This window comes from Oncorhynchus mykiss, chromosome 19, assembly GCF_013265735.2.
Source record: "Oncorhynchus mykiss isolate Arlee chromosome 19, USDA_OmykA_1.1, whole genome shotgun sequence".
In the NCBI taxonomy this organism is placed as follows: Eukaryota; Metazoa; Chordata; class Actinopteri; order Salmoniformes; family Salmonidae; genus Oncorhynchus; species Oncorhynchus mykiss.
The window spans coordinates 58,703,695-58,722,184 of NC_048583.1; the positions used below are offsets into that span (position 1 = coordinate 58,703,695).

The 18,490-nt window shown below is 40.0% G+C and overlaps 2 protein-coding genes across 7 annotated transcripts in view; both read right to left on the minus strand.

Annotated features, from left to right (window-relative positions):
* LOC110498197 (ena/VASP-like protein) overlaps positions 1-5,753 on the minus strand; it is a 60,892-nt gene extending 55,139 nt beyond the window's left edge. Inside the window, exon 1 of the mRNA XM_036955194.1 lies at positions 5,343-5,753. Within this exon, the coding sequence (XP_036811089.1) occupies positions 5,343-5,347 (5 nt within the window). The 5' untranslated portion in view covers positions 5,348-5,753. The remainder of the gene's footprint in view (positions 1-5,342) is intronic.
* Positions 5,754-6,114: 361 nt separating this feature from the next.
* Positions 6,115-18,490, minus strand: part of LOC110498199 (echinoderm microtubule-associated protein-like 1) — a 104,115-nt gene continuing 91,739 nt past the window's right edge. For all 6 annotated transcript variants that reach the window (XM_036955199.1, XM_036955197.1, XM_036955196.1 and 3 more), the window contains 9 exons: positions 15,153-15,278; positions 14,911-15,042; positions 14,452-14,519; positions 14,134-14,222; positions 10,103-10,200; positions 9,651-9,738; positions 9,451-9,546; positions 8,396-8,526; positions 6,115-8,279 (listed from right to left, as the gene is read on the minus strand). In XM_036955199.1, coding sequence (XP_036811094.1) covers positions 8,154-8,279; positions 8,396-8,526; positions 9,451-9,546; positions 9,651-9,738; positions 10,103-10,200; positions 14,134-14,222; positions 14,452-14,519; positions 14,911-15,042; positions 15,153-15,278 — 954 coding nt within the window. In that variant the 3' untranslated portion in view covers positions 6,115-8,153. The remainder of the gene's footprint in view (positions 8,280-8,395; positions 8,527-9,450; positions 9,547-9,650; positions 9,739-10,102; positions 10,201-14,133; positions 14,223-14,451; positions 14,520-14,910; positions 15,043-15,152; positions 15,279-18,490) is intronic.

Consider the following 18,490-nt stretch of genomic DNA (forward strand, 5'->3'; position numbering starts at 1 on the left):
AAAACACATGTTACTGAAAACACACACTAACACATGTTTCTGAAAACACACGTTACTAAAAATACACACTAACACATGTTGCTGAAAACACACATTACTGAAAACCCACACTAAGACACGTTATTGAAAACCCACACTAACACACATTACTGAAAACCCACACTAACACACGTTACTGAAAACCCACACTAACACACGTTACTGAAAACCCACACTAACACACGTTACTGAAAACACACATTACTGAAAACCCACACTAACACAAGTTACTGAAAACACACATTACTGAAAACCCACACTGACACACATGACTGAAAACCCACACTAACACACGTTACTGAAAACACACATTACTGAAAACCCACACTGACACACATGACTAAAAACCCACACTAACACGTTACTGAAAACACACACTAACACGTTACTGAAACCCACATTAACACACGTTACTGAAAACCCACACTAACACACGTTACTGAAAACCCACATTAACACACGTTACTGAAAACCCACACTAACACGTTACTGAAAACCCACACTAACACGTTACTGAAAACCCACATTAACACACGTTACTGAAAACCCACACTAACACACGTTACTGAAAACCCACATTAACACACGTTACTGAAAACCCACACTAACACGTTACTGAAAACCCATACTAACACACGTTACTGAAAACCCACATTAACACACGTTACTGAAAACCCACATTAACACACGTTACTGAAAACCCACACTAACACGTTACTGAAAACCCACATTAACACACGTTACTGAAAACCCACACTAACACGTTACTGAAAACCCACATTAACACACGTTACTGAAAACCCACACTAACACACGTTACTGAAAACCCATACTAACAGACGTTACTGAAAACCCACATTAATACACGTTACTGAAAACCCACACTCACACACGTTACTGAAAACCCACATTAACACACGTTACTGAAAACCCACACTAACACGTTACTGAAAACCCACACTAACACGTTACTGAAAACCCACATAACACACGTTACTGAAAACCCACACTAACACACGTTACTGAAAACCCACATTAACACACGTTACTGAAAACCCACATTAACACACGTTACTGAAAACCCACACTAACACGTTACTGAAAACCCACACTAACACACGTTACTGAAAACCCACATTAACACACGTTACTGAAAACCCACACTAACACGTTACTGAAAACCCACACTAACACGTTACTGAAAACCCACATAACACACGTTACTGAAAACCCACACTAACACACGTTACTGAAAACCCACATTAACACACGTTACTGAAAACCCACACTAACACGTTACTGAAAACACACACTAACACGTTACTGAAACCCACATTAACACACGTTACTGAAAACCCACACTAACACACGTTACTGAAAACCCACATTAACACACGTTACTGAAAACCCACACTAACACGTTACTGAAAACCCACACTAACACGTTACTGAAAACCCACATTAACACACGTTACTGAAAACCCACACTAACACACGTTACTGAAAACCCACATTAACACACGTTACTGAAAACCCACACTAACACGTTACTGAAAACCCACACTAACACGTTACTGAAAACCCACACTAACACACGTTACTGAAAACCCACATTAACACACGTTACTGAAAACCCACACTAACACGTTACTGAAAACCCACACTAACACGTTACTGAAAACCCACATAACACACGTTACTGAAAACCCACACTAACACACGTTACTGAAAACCCACATTAACACACGTTACTGAAAACCCACACTAACACGTTACTGAAAACCCACACTAACACGTTACTGAAAACCCACACTAACACACGTTACTGAAAACCCACATTAACACACGTTACTGAAAACCCACATTAACACACGTTACTGAAAACCCACACTAACACGTTACTGAAAACCCACACTAACACGTTACTGAAAACCCACATAACACACGTTACTGAAAACCCACACTAACACACGTTACTGAAAACCCACATTAACACACGTTACTGAAAACCCACACTAACACGTTACTGAAAACCCATACTAACACACGTTACTGAAAACCCACACTAACACACGTTACTGAAAACCCACATTAACACACGTTACTGAAAACCCACATTAACACACGTTACTGAAAACCCACACTAACACGTTACTGAAAACCCACATTAACACACGTTACTGAAAACCCACACTAACACGTTACTGAAAACCCACACTAACACACGTTACTGAAAACCCACATTAACACACGTTACTGAAAACCCACATTAACACACGTTACTGAAAACCCACACTAACACACGTTACTGAAAACCCACACTAACACGTTACTGAAAACCCACACTAACACACGTTACTGAAAACCCACATTAACACACGTTACTGAAAACCCACATTAACACACGTTACTGAAAACCCACACTAACACGTTACTGAAAACCCACACTAACACACGTTACTGAAAACCCACATTAACACACGTTACTGAAAACCCACACTAACACACGTTACTGAAAACCCACACTAACACACATTACTGAAAACCCACATTAACACACGTTACTGAAAACCCACACTAACACGTTACTGAAAACCCACATTAACACACGTTACTGAAAACCCACACTAACAGACGTTACTGAAAACCCACATTAATACACGTTACTGAAAACCCACACTAACACACGTTACTGAAAACCCACATTAACACACGTTACTGAAAACCCACACTAACACGTTACTGAAAACCCACACTAACACGTTACTGAAAACCCACATTAACACACGTTACTGAAAACCCACACTAACACACGTTATTGAAAACCCACACTAACACGTTACTGAAAACCCACACTAACACACGTTACTGAAAACCCACATTAACACACGTTACTGAAAACCCACACTAACACGTTACTGAAAACCCACACTAACACACGTTACTGAAAACCCACATTAACACACGTTACTGAAAACCCACACTAACACACGTTACTGAAAACCCACACTAACACACGTTACTGAAAACCCACATTAACACACGTTACTGAAAACCCACACTAACACGTTACTGAAAACCCACATTAACACACGTTACTGAAAACCCACACTAACAGACGTTACTGAAAACCCACATTAATACACGTTACTGAAAACCCACACTAACACACGTTACTGAAAACCCACATTAACACACGTTACTGAAAACCCACACTAACACGTTACTGAAAACCCACACTAACACGTTACTGAAAACCCACATTAACACACGTTACTGAAAACCCACACTAACACACGTTACTGAAAACCCACATTAACACACGTTACTGAAAACCCACACTAACACGTTACTGAAAACCCATACTAACACACGTTACTGAAAACCCACATTAACACACGTTAATGAAAACCCACACTAACACACATTAATGAAAATACACACTCTTTATATTAAGAGTATTGCACTTTTATGTAGCCTACTTTTGGCCAGCTAACAGCCTAATCACCGATCAACGTTTTGGACTAAACATTGAAATCCTATTGCTGCAGGATTATTTTGCTGTGACAATATAGGTCAAATTAAGATCCTCCATCTGTATCTCTCTATCTTTCATAATTTGGGGTAAATGGAAAAATTAGCCTTAGGCCTTCATGGGAACATGAAGCCATTACTCTCTATTACAGCCCTATACCACGTTATGGTGTGGGAACATGAAGCCATTACTCTCTATTACAGCCCTATACCACATTATGGTGTGGGAACATGAAGCCATTACTCTCTATTACAGCCCTATACCACGTTATGGTGTGGGAACATGAAGCCATTACTCTCTATTACAGCCTAATACCACATTATGGTGTGGGAACATGAAGCCATTACTCTCTATTACAGCCCTGTACCACATTATGGTGTGGGAACATGAAGCCATTACTCTCTATTACAGCCCTATACCACATTATGGTGTGGGAACATGAAGCCATCACTCTCTATTACAGCCCTATACCACATTATGGTGTGGGAACATGAAGCCATTACTCTCTATTACAGCCCTATACCACGTTATGGTGTGGGAACATGAAGCCATCACTCTCTATACAGCTCATACACAGACATATAGGAACACTGTCCCCATGTAGACAATCACATGTGCAACCACAAATGGTTCCCACCCAAAACTGCGCTCTGCTGATGAGCTAATAACAAAGAGTATAGACCAAGGACCTACACCTATATTCTAGCTGTCAGAGAAAATCCCAAAACTCCTTGACATTTTTGCAGACACTCTTATCCAGAGCAATTAGGGTTCGATACCTTGCTCAAGTACAAATCAAAAGATTTTTTCGCCTAGTCAGCTTGGGGATTCAAACCAGCAACCATCCAATTATTGCCTAAAGTCTCTTAACCACTAAGCTACCAAATTATTGTTTTGGATTTGACAGCTCCTCGGAGGCAGTGAATGCACAAATAGAATCTGCAGAGACTCCCTACCGTAGTTCTTTGTATTCAGGTAGGTTGTTCAGGCCTTAGTGTAGGCCTATAGGACGCTAAATAACAGCAGAACCGTCCCAAAATACAATTCACCCGCAGGGCACAGGATTTATTTGACACTTAGGCCTGGTCATTTTCAACACACAAAGGCCATAACCTTACAATATTCCTCCTCCGCCCATGAAAGAACTGTGAGCTGAGAACTGTCATTTGTGTGTCAGAGCTCCCAGTCTTTTGTCTTTGCTATTCTGTAGGCGTGTTGTTGTTGTTGACTGATCTCCCATAATGATGCAGCTAGATCAGTCAATAACTGGCTAAGTATATGGCCTGTACAGGAATATGTGTGTGTTTGTGTGTGTGTGGGGGGAGGGGGGGGTGGGGGGGTCTCGTTTCCATGACAACATTGCTATTAAATGCAGGCCATCCAATAAAGGATATGGATAGGTGTGTACAGAATGATAATTAATAGAATAGAGTAGAAGGAAAAACACATGGATTCTATAGTTCTATATTATTCTATAGAATACCCTACCCATTGAAATTTTTACGGGTTTATTGTGGCTGTGATCTTTCACAAATAACTGATTTGTCTATTGTGTAAATTCAATAATGCATACACGAGGACACGCATTTTACATGGATATTGCTCTATTAAAGTAACATACCATGCTGTGATTAGGCCTTTTCATTTGCAATATTTCGTCTAGATATTTCGTCTAGATCGTGAATTTATTCACATCCACATTATTATAAAGGCAACGGTCTGACAAATGACGCGGCTTTGCAAACCCAACACATGCTCAATTGCTTACCTCATTTTTTCTCCTGTTCAATTAGACGATGACATGAAGAAATTGACATATACCGGTTTTTCCCTCTCAGACCGTTTGTAAAGCAGAATGTTCTAATTCAATATAACTCAAAGATCATACGCCAATGTTCACCAATTATGTATGGCTGTCGGCAATGCAGTCAGTCTGATTCTGAAATACAATGCGAGGAACCGAACGTTCTCCCTTTCTCTCTCAAAAGCTTTGCACTCCGTTTATTGTCTTGCATCCTTAATTCCATGTTCAAATGATGTTCGTGGTTGTCTCAAGAAGACGGGGGATTGTGGCTGACAGCAGCCTCGGAGTTGCCATATTTCCACCGTATTCGTGGTGTTTTGGCAAGGTGGAGATTTTATAAAATAGTTGACCACAGCGTGCAACCGGTCCAATGCTGCCCGCTTGAGACGACCGCCTATAACTGCATCATCTCGCGCTCTATCAGAACAATGGAATTATATAAGAAAGTCACTTATAATAGTCTACCAAGCCTAAATTGCATTTATATCACACCTTTTCTTTCCCAATCATTACATACTTTCAACACACCCAAAATAAACTGGAATTTCAAAACGTCAATCAAAAAAAGATGGCAAAAAAAGTCAGTCTCAAAGATTTGAAGGAATTTCAGTCTTTACTGTCAAACAAATGGATACTGTACTGTGGAAAAACTAAAACATTTTACATTCCCTCTGAATGGTTGTGTTCTGCGTCAGTTTTCATATACTCAAACAAAGACCCAAACAAGGACAACAACTTATTGTTTTAATAATTTTTTATTAGAAAATTATTCCATCATGGTTACATTGTTATGGTCACATGTCAAACATCTGCATTTATCCAATCATTATGTTTGGTGCTGAAAAAACAGGGCTACTTTCAGGAGGCAAACGTTTCAGAATGTTGCTGATAGAAATGTAATGAATAGTGCTGATGCGATTCTTTAACCTACCAGTCAGAAAGGTCTGATTGTTCTCTACATAGTATATTTCTCTCTGAACGTTCCACAATATTGAGCCCTGTTGAATGCAGCCCAGGTATAACCAATGTCATGCATGCCCTGGAAACGTTTCAAAATGACTTTGTATTACTAAAAAAACAAACCCCAGATGAAGGAACAGTTCAGTCCAGACATTACCAGTGTGGTACAGATCACTCTTGCTGTGATTACTTTTGCCCGGGTGTGAGAAAGATATCAATATGCATGACGTGTTTTGTTCATGAATATTCCAAGTTAACAAGAAGCAGGAGTCAAGGTCAGTATGGTAGCTAAGTCACAGGTTTAAGAGAGATATCTCTCCTTTAAGCCTTGGAGTGATTAAAAAACAGCTGTAAATATCACAGAGTGGACCTTTTTAATAAGCTTTGGAGTAGTGATTCCTTGCAGGTGGCAGAACGCATGGTAGCATTACCAAGCCGAACCGAGCTGTACTGAGCTAGCCTGGTTACACTTCCACCATAGTTGTCGGAGCCATGCTGAAAAGGACCCTGGGAAAAGATAATATCAAGCCAGCCCGGTACGGTTTGGTTCGGCAGTATAGTGTGACAAGGGTATTGCAGAGGAAACAATTACAGTGCAATGGTCTGATTTAGTACAAACCTTTTATTTACAGATCTAGTCTGAGACAGGAAGAGAAGGGAGACTCAGGAAGGAAGTGACCTCGGCAGCAGACAATATATAACAGTGAAGTCCAAATAGGTTTGAAACAGAGGAGTCTGGTGGGAGGAGCTATAGGAGGCCAGGCCCAATGTAAAGACTGGAATATAATTAATGGAATGGTATCAAAAACACATCGAAACCACAAACATGGAATCCTCATTAGACTCCATTCTATGAACTCTATTCCAGCCATTACAATGTGTCTGTCCTCCTATAGCTCCTCCCACCAGCCTCTTGACACAGAGTTCAACTTCAGCTCTGTCAAGCACAGAATATCCTCCAAAAATGATGCTTTTCAACAGGTGTAAATAATAATTGATTTTGTATTTGTTTTTAAAGGGCTCTTTGAAATGCCGGTGGGATACTTTACCATATTACAGTTTGCAGAGTAATGAAGTCGTTGCAATACCTCAGGAAGCCAGACGATGGCAGTAGAGAGTTTAACATCGTCATATTTCTATGTAGTCTCAGAATTCGTCTCTCCATTGCACACTTGGCCTATTAACCAACTGCCTGTGGTAAACCTGCTGCATTCATTGTAAAATACACATCACGTGATGAAATATTGTGTAATCATAGGAGTATTTGTTATTTTACTTTATTAGCATCAGTTTGAACCATATGTATGTGCTTTCTGTATAGACCAAATGCCCATCATCAGTAGAAATCTTTCTTTTTGTCTTTCCAAGGCGGAGTGGTATCTGTAGTAGGCCAGAGAGGCTACCATAATGACATAGGGAAGACATTGAACTCCTACTTTTCTATTGGTTTCCTGAGCTGTGAAATATACAAAGCAAAGGAGAAAGACAAAACATTAGGTACTGCCTGTTGTATCTTCCTTTTGTTGCGATGCTCTTCGCCCCCCAACCCATCCACCCACCCATGACCCGCCCCGCCCTCCAACAATCCAATCCTATGAACTAACCTAGGATCAGCTTGTCCTGCCCAAATCCTATCCTAAACTATTAATGGGAGAAATGCAAAACTAGGTGTGGGTCTAGGGGCAACTTCCTCCTACTCCAATAAGCTCATTGGGATCCATATACAGGAAAGCCTCTGGGGCTGCATCCCTTCCCTTCCCCACCCTACCCAGATCCATAAAGAAACTGCATGTCTGTTGCCCCAAAATGTCTGCCTCACACTATTCGCCACTGCATGACGCTCATGTCCTTGCCCCCGGTGGAAACCAGGCAACTGTCGTCAAACAGGAAGTTCACATTGGTCACATGACTGCTGTGTCCGCCATAGACATGACTGGGAGCCTGAAAGGAGAAAAAAATCCTTAATCAATCAAACAAAAATGCAACCAATGGGCTCATGTAATCTTCACAGGCTCTTCTCAATGTATATATTGAATAGATTTAAAAAAAAATCTTACCCGAAATTGACAGCAGGGGTATGAGAAAAGGCAGACTTTTCCAAAGTCGTCTCCTGTGACAAGCAGCTGCTTCTCATTAGATCTGGAGACTGCGTTGATGTCAGTCCCGTCAGAGCCATCAGGCCATAACCCTGTGGACCAGAGTTATAGTATTGGTCCCATTATGTTATATTCTCCTATCTCTGCACTCTGCACACAATGTGAATGGCCATACGGTCACACATCCAGTCCAATTATTGGCAAAAAAGCTGATCTGACTGGTCAAAAGACCAGTTAGTGGCGAAAAGATCAGAATTGGGTTGCCTGTTTAAACGCAGCCTATGTGTCCAGCAAATAGATTCTCCAGCTGCTTCAACAAATAGATTCTTCAACAAATAGATTCTCCAGCTGCTTCAACAAATAGATTCTTCAACAAATAGATTCTCCAGCTGCTTCAACAAATAGATTCTTCAACAAATAGATTCTCCAGCTGCTTCAACAAATAGATTCTTCAACAAATAGATTCTCCAGCTGCTTCAACAAATAGATTCTTCAACAAATAGATTCTTCAGTAAATAGATTATCCAGCTGCTTCAACAAATAGATTCTCCAGCTGCTTCAACAAATAGATTCTCCAGCTGCTTCAACAAATAGAATCTCCAGCTGCATCAACAAATAGATTCTCCAGCTGCTTCAACAAATAGAATCTCCAGCTGCTTCAACAAATAGATTCTCTAGCTGCTTCAACAAATAGATTCTCCAGCTGCTTCAAATAGGTTCTCATGCTGCTTCAGTAAATAGATTCTCCAGCTGCTTCAACAAATAGATTCTCCAGCTGCTTCAACAAATAGATTCTCCAGCTGCTTCAAATAGGTTCTCATGCTGCTTCAGTAAATAGATTCTCCAGCTGCTTCAACAAATAGATTCTCCAGCTGCTTCAACAAATAAATTCTCTAGCTGCTTCAATAAATAAATTCTCCAGCTGCTTCAACAAATAGATTCTCATGCTTCTTCAACAAATAGATTCTCATGCTTCTTCAACAAATAGATTATCATGCTTCTTCAACATTGCTCACCAAAGACTTGGAAGCCCAGGGTGCAGGTGGAGGTGGCCCAGGGGATGTCCCGCGTGGTCTCCACACTCACCACCTGTTTACACACAGACGGGATCCCTGGAACGACATACAGCTGATTGAAACGGGGAGGTGCTACCTGAACGGGTCCAATAAGAACACAGAGTTTAATTTTCCATTTCAATAAACCAAACAATACTTACAATAGAGTATCTCATAGTCTCCTGAGTTGGACACCAGGTACTGAGAGTCCACTGACCAGTCTAGATGGGTGATGAAGCTGGAGTGACCCTGAGAGAGAGAGAGAGAGAGAGAGAGAGAGAGAGAGAGAGAGAGAGAGAGAGAGAGAGAGAGAGAGAGAGAGAGAGAGAGAGAGAGAGAGAGAGAGAGAGAGAGAGAGAGAGAGAGAGAGAGAGAGAGAGAGAGAGAGAGAGAGAGAGAGAGAGAGAGAGAGAGAGAGAGAGAGAGAGAGAGAGAGAGAGAGAGAGAGAGAGAGAGAGAGAGAGAGAGATGAGAATCAGCTATAGTCGGATGGATGACTCAGCTTGTTATAAACCATTATGCACTATGCCATAAGTGCGCATAATTTAGCATGTCCTCCTGGTTTGAGGCCGAGGAGAAGAGGGGGTAGGTCCTAAATATAAAAGGTGCTCACCGAGCACTTTCCCAATCTGCTGTATTTCCTGCCACTCTCCCCCACTACGTAGATATAGATGTAGTTATCGTGAGAGCCGATCGCCAGGAAATTACCATCTAGGAATAAGAACAGGAGATTAGGTTACAACATGGCCTGCATCAGTATTATAACATGGCCTGCATCAGTATCACAATATGACCTGCATCAGTATCACAATATGGCCTGTATCAGTATCACAATATGGCCTGTATCAGTATCACAATATGGCCTGTATCAGTATCACAATATGGTCTGTATCAGTATTACAATATGGTCTGTATCAGTATTACAACATGGTCTGCATCAGTATTATAATATGGTCTGTATCAGTATTACAACATGGTCTGTATCAGTATCACAACATGGTCTGCATCAGTATCACAATATGGCCTGTATCAGTATCACAATATGGCCTGTATCAGTATCACAATATGGTCTGTATCAGTATAACAACATGGTCTGTATCAGTATCACAACATGGTCTGTATCAGTATCAGAATATGGTCTGTATCAGTATTACAACATGGTCTGTATCAGTATCACAATATGGCCTGTATCAGTATCACAATATGGTCTGTATCAGTATTACAACATAGTCTGTATCAGTATCACAATATGGTCTGTATCAGTATTACAACATGGTCTGTATCAGTATCACAACATGGTCTGTATCAGGATCACAATATGGTCTGTATCAGTATTACAACATGGTCTGCATCAGTATCACAATATGGTCTGTATCAGTATTACAACATAGTCTGTATCAGTATCACAATATGGTCTGTATCAGTATTACAACATGGTCTGTATCAGTATCACAACATGGTCTGTATCAGTATCACAATATGGTCTGTATCAGTATTACAACATGGTCTGTATCAGTATTACAACATGGTCTGCATCAGTATCACAACATGGTCTGTATCAGTATCACAACATGGTCTGTATCAGTATCACAGTCAACCTGTAACTGTTAGGATGTTCTCATAGTAGGCCTACTGTCGACATCTTGGTTTCACATCAGACAGGTTATAATGCGTTATGATGCAGCTGTGAAGCATTACATGTATGGCGCCCTTATATTTTCTTACAACCATCTGATAATCTGACTAAATAACAACCATGTATTGATCCTGACTAAATAACAACCATTTAATGATCCTGACTAAATAACAACCATTTATTGATCCTGACTAAATAACAACCATTTATTGATCCTGACTAAATAACAACCATTTATTGATCCTGACTAAATAACAACCATGTATTGATCCTGACTAAATAACAACCATGTATTGATCCTGACTAAATAACAGCCATTTAATGATCCTGACTAAATAACAACCATTTATTGATCCTGACTAAATAACAACCATTTATTGATCCTGACTAAATAACAACCATTTATTGATCCTGACTAAATAACAACCATGTATTGATCCTGACTAAATAACAACCATGTATTGATCCTGACTAAATAACAGCCATTTAATGATCCTGACTAAATAACAACCATTTATTGATCCTGACTAAATAACAACCATTTATTGATCCTGACTAAATAACAACCATGTATTGATCCTGACTAAATAACAGCCATTTAATGATCCTGACTAAATAACAACCATTTATTGATCCTGACTAAATAACAGCCATGTATTGATCCTGACTAAATAACAACCATTTAATGATCCTGACTAAATAACAACCATTTATTGATCCTGACTAAATAACAACCATTTATTGATCCTGACTAAATAACAACCATGTATTGATCCTGACTAAATAACAACCATTTACGGATCCTGACTAAATAACAGCCATTTATTGATCCTGACTAAATAACAGCCATTTATTGATCCTGACTAAATAACAACCATTTATTGATCCTGACTAAATAACAACCATTTATTGATCCTGACTAAATAACAACCATGTATTGATCCTGACTAAATAACAGCCATTTATTGATCCTGACTAAATAACAACCATTTATTGATCCTGACTAAATAACAACCATTTACGGATCCTGACTAAATAACAGCCATTTATTGATCCTGACTAAATAACAACCATTTATTGATCCTGACTAAATAACAACCATGTATTGATCCTGACTAAATAACAACCATTTATTGATCCTGACTAAATAACAGCCATTTATTGATCCTGACTAAATAACAACCATTTATTGATCCTGACTAAATAACAGCCATGTATTGATCCTGACTAAATAACAACCATTTAATGATCCTGACTAAATAACAACCATTTATTGATCCTGACTAAATAACAGCCATTTATTGATCCTGACTAAATAACAACCATTTATTGATCCTGACTAAATAACAGCCATTTATTGATCCTGACTAAATAACAACCATTTATTGATCCTGACTAAATAACAACCATTTATTGATCCTGACTAAATAACAACCATTTATTGATCCTGACTAAATAACAACCATTTATTGATCCTGACTAAATAACAACCATTTATTGATCCTGACTAAATAACAGCCATTTATTGATCCTGACTAAATAACAACCATTTATTGATCCTGACTAAATAACAACCATTTATTGATCCTGACTAAATAACAACCATTTACGGATCCTGACTAAATAACAGCCATGTATTGATCCTGACTAAATAACAACCATTTAATGATCCTGACTAAATAACAACCATTTATTGATCCTGACTAAATAACAGCCATTTATTGATCCTGACTAAATAACAACCATTTATTGATCCTGACTAAATAACAACCATTTATTGATCCTGACTAAATAACAACCATTTACGGATCCTGACTAAATAACAGCCATGTATTGATCCTGACTAAATAACAACCATGTATTGATCCTGACTAAATAACAACCATTTATTGATCCTGACTAAATAACAACCATTTATTGATCCTGACTAAATAACAACCATTTATTGATCCTGACTAAATAACAACCATTTATTGATCCTGACTAAATAACAACCATTTATTGATCCTGACTAAATAACAACCATTTATTGATCCTGACTAAATAACAACCATTTATTGATCCTGACTAAATAACAACCATTTATTGATCCTGACTAAATAACAACCATTTATTGATCCTGACTAAATAACAACCATTTATTGATCCTGACTAAATAACAACCATTTATTGATCCTGACTAAATAACAACCATTTATTGATCCTGACTAAATAACAACCATTTATTGATCCTGACTAAATAACAACCATTTATTGATCCTGACTAAATAACAACCATTTATTGATCCTGACTAAATAACAACCATGTATTGATCCTGACTAAATAACAACCATTTATTGATCCTGACTAAATAACAGCCATTTATTGATCCTGACTAAATAACAACCATTTATTGATCCTGACTAAATAACAACCATTTATTGATCCTGACTAAATAACAACCATTTATTGATCCTGACTAAATAACAACCATTTATTGATCCTGACTAAATAACAACCATTTATTGATAATCACTAAATAACAGCCATTTATTGATCCTGACTAAATAACAACCATTTATTGATCCTGACTAAATAACAGCCATTTATTGATCCTGACTAAATAACAACCATTTAATGATAATCACTAAATAACAGCCATTTAATGATCCTGACTAAATAACAACCATTTATTGATAATCACTAAATAACAGCCATTTAATGATCCTGACTAAATAACAACCATTTATTGATCCTGACTAAATAACAACCATTTAATGATAATCACTAAATAACAGCCATTTATTGATCCTGACTAAATAACAACCATTTAATGATAATCACTAAATAACAGCCATTTAATGATCCTGACTAAATAACAACCATGTATTGATCCTGACTAAATAACAACCATTTTAATTTAAAATATGTACTATGAATATTCATCTTTATAATAAGTCATAATAAAGTCTCACATATGCTTATAGCAAGTAGCCTAATAAAGCATTATAAGAGCCTATTACCATACCCGGTGCAAAGCGGATAACAGACAGCTGTTCATTCCCATCTGTGTGCACTGTGACTAGATCCTTAGAGTCGGTATCCAGCACCAGCCACCTGTGTGACGAAAGAAACCCATCTTCTCATTATCAAAAGTATACTAACACATCTCATATCTGCTGTAATTTCACAAAGCCCACTTTGAGACTCCTATCGTAATGAAAAAAACACTATAGAAATGACATGTGTGGTTGTTGTTGTTGTTATTATTATTACGGGCAGATCTCTATGGCTTTTGTGATGGAATTGGCATAGTACGATTCTCCTTCGAGCACTACGCTGTCACCTGCCGGTCTGCGTTCCTATAGCAACCACTGCTCCAGAGGGATGGAATCCAGCAGACTGGGCCGCGTCCTACCCGTGAAAGAAAACGAAAGGAAGTTTCACGTCAATGCTGCATCCTGAAACCTTTGCCACACCCAAATAACCAGCCCCAGTGAAGAACTAATACAACACAAAGAGACTGAAGTTTTTTGGAGATGTATAAACACAAAGTCTTGAGATAATTACCCTACGCTTTCCTGCGCTATCTTAGAACCCAGACTGAGTTTTTCCTGAAGCAGGTCATGTGGTGAGATAAGGCCAACCCCCCAATATATTTGGCGTGCCGTCATTGCTGGCTATACAGCACAAACAGATCTGTGACCAAGCTAAGCTCGTGACCCTTCTACTCATACAGTTATCTGAGTGTAATGTGTGAGGTTCAGGGTTGTCCCCAGGGGGCGCTGTCTGTCTGTCCGTCTACCTCCATAGTCTTGGTCCAAACAGGCTGATGTGAGGAGGAGTCCCACAGGCTGACGTGCTTGTCGTGACCACAGGTGAGGAAGTGGGGCTTCCAGGGGTGCACGGCCAACCCCCACAGCTCATCTGTGTGACCCTGGAGAAGGTAGGGAGGCCAGTTAGCATATCATCATTTAACAGCTACATCTCTTCGAAATGTTAGGTTTAATGTCTGCATGAACTAGAATGTCAGATAATTGTACCCACTTGAGTGATGGGGGTAAATTCGCCATATAAACTGCCTTGTAGAACATAGTTCCTGGTGGTCCCAATAAGTACACTCTCCCCTTTGCCCTCGGCAACAGTCCGGACAGGACCAAATAATTCAGGAACCTGGGACAAGGTGTGAAAATAAATAATATTATTCATATCAACGGTAAGCTTCCTGCCACAGTGGATGTGAGGGCTGTTTACTCTGTCTTTTCATTGTTTCATATCACAGATGGCTGAGTGAGTGTGTGTGTGTGTGTGTGGGGGGAGGGGGGGGGGGGGGGGGGGGGGGGGGTATGGACACCGGAAAACAGAGTGGTGTTTGCATTGTACAAATCATTGGTATTATTGTTTCCATCATATAAAATACATATACAGTGCATTCAGAAAGTATTCAGACCCCTTCACTTTTTCCACATGTTGTTACGTTACAGCCTTATTCTAAAATTGATTTAATTGTTCCCCCCCTCATCAATCTACACACAATACCCCATAATGACATCACAATACCCCATAATGACATCACAATACCCCATAATGACATCACAATACCCCATAATGACAAAGAAAAAGCGTGTTTTAGACAAATTAAAAAAAAACTGAAATATTACATTTACATAAGTATTCAGACCCTTTACCCAGTACTTTGTTGAAGCACCTTGGGGGGGGGGGGGGGGGGGGGGGCGATTACAGCCTCAAGTCTTCTTGGGTATGATGCAACAAGCCTGGCACACCTGTATTTGAGGAGTTTCTCCCATTCTTCTCTGCAGATCCTCTCAAGCTCTGTCAGGTTGGATGGGGAGCATTGCTACATAGATATTTTCATTTCTCTCCAGAGAGTGGCTCAGGCTCACATTTAGAGACTTGTCCCGATGCTACTATTGCGTTGTCTTGGCTGTGTGCTTAGGGTCATTGTCCTGTTGGAAGGCGAACCTTCGCCCCAGTCTGACGTCCTGAGCACTCTGGAGCAGGTTTTCATGAAGGATCTCGCTGTACTTTGCTCTGTTCATCTTTCCCTCGATCCTGACTAGTCTCCCAGTCCCTGCTGCTGAAAAACATCCCCACAGCATGATGCTGCTACCACCATGCTTCACCATAGGGAGAGTGCCAGGTTTCCTCCAGATGTGACGCTTGGCATTCAGGCCAAAGAGTACAATCTTGGTTTCATCAGACCAGAGAATCTTGTTTCACATGGTCTGAGAGTCCTTAAAGTGCCTTTTCGCAAACTCCAAGCGGGCTGTCATGTGCTTTTGACTGACGAGTGGCTTCCGTCTAGTCACTCTACCATAAAGGCCTGATTGGTGGGGTGCTGCAGAGATGGTTGTCCTTCTGGACGGTTCTCCCATCTCCACAGAGAACCTCTGGATCTCTATCAGAGTGACCATCGGGTTCTTGGTCACCTCCCCAATTGCTCAGTTTGGCCGGGCAGCCAGCTCTAGGAAGAGTCTAGGTGGTTCCAAACTTATTCTATTTAAGAATGATGGAGGTCACTGTGTTCTTGGGGACCTTCAATGCTGCAGATATTTTTTGGTACCCTTTCCCAGAGCTGTGCCTCGACACAATCCTGTCTCTGAGCTCTACGGGCAACTCCTTTCAACCTCATGGCTTGGTTTTTACTCTGACATACATTGTTAACTGTGGGACCTTATATAGACAGGTGTGTGCTTTTCCAAATCATGTCCAATCAATTTCTGTTTTCACTTTGGCATTATGGGGTATTTTATGTAGATTGGGTAGGAAAAAAGGATTTAATACATTTTAGAATAAGGCTGTAACGTAACAAAATGTGAAATAAGGGAATGGGTGTGAATACTTTTCGAATGCACGGTACATGCATCAACCAAGACCCACATATTCCTGAAAAAGCTAGCATCTTTTTGCTAAATGTGTATTCGTGAAAGCCAAGCGAAGCCAGGCTTCCCCCCAAAATTGACCCCCACCCCCCTAAATAACATTAAATAATTTATCTTTCATCTCTGTGTTTCATAAATGTCCTTCAATTCGCAAGAGGCTAAATGTATCACACCAGAGAAAGCATCTGAGCGAGCTAAACAGCGGCCCTCTGTTTCAGTATATGTAGCCCATGTATCTGATGCTGTCTGCACTAAAAGTGTATGGCATTATTGCCACCCGTAGCATTGAATACAATAGCAAGGGAAGCCAGTGAGGCATTTGGCCTCCCTTGATAATAAAAAATATATAATAATAGCCCATCAGTGTTGAGCTAAACCAAATGAGGTCAACTGTTAATGGTCCTGGCGCACCAAAAAGATGACAGAAGAAATGTAATTTTTGTATCTCACTGTGTCGTTGTCCTCTGTAGCTAGCTAAAATCATCCCTTTCCTAAATTAGCTATGGATGGAGATAGGTATTTGGACTTGTGGTTTTACTTAATTCTCTGTACTGGACAATGATTATAACAGCGATTCTGATCCACCCATTAATGCATACATTGTGCCCCTGGCCTGAGAGGATGGAAGTTCAATATGTAACTAGATGTAGTAGGCTAATGTTAACTAGCTGGCTCATCATTGCCCATGAAAGGAAGTTAGGCTATTGAGTAAGCATTTTTAGCCAGGTAGTCTAGGACAACAAAAACTAAAAGTGTGTACTGTATGACAGAGTGATAGACCATTTCGTCAACATGAAAGAGAGAAAGGATGTCGTTGGCGTTTCTCTACAAGTAGGGTGAGTCAACATGTTTTTTCTACTTGCACACACACATAAATTAGCAACATGGACAGCCACATCATATTTAGCTTACGTTGATTGGACTAAATCGTGGTATCTTTAAGTTGTCACTTTATTAGACTAAGCAGAGGTGATTTGATAATGTTGAATTGTTGAAGTTGAAATGGTGCTGGAATGCTGGAGGCAGAAACTGTTTTCATTGTGACTTGCGGCAACTCTCCGTGGTTCTAAATCAATAGTTGTTAGTGGTCCAAAAATGTTGGAAACATTAATTTGCTTGACCATGCTGTAGGTCATGTAAATTATATTTTACCCCAATTTCGTGGTATCCAATTGGTAGTTAGTCTTGTCTTATCGCTGCAACTCCTGTACGGACTCGGGAGAGGTGAAGGTCGAGAGCCGTGAGGCCTCCGAAACACAACCCAACCAAGCCACACTACTTCTTGACACAATGCCCACTTAACCCGGAAGCCAACCACACCAATGTATCGGAGGAAACACTGACGACCGTGACAGTGTGCACTGGGCCAGGCCTGCCACATGAGTCACTAGTGCGTGATGCGACAAGGACATCCCTGTCAGCCAAACCCTCCCCTAACCCAGATGACGCTGGGTCAATTGTGCACCTTCCCATGGGTCTCCT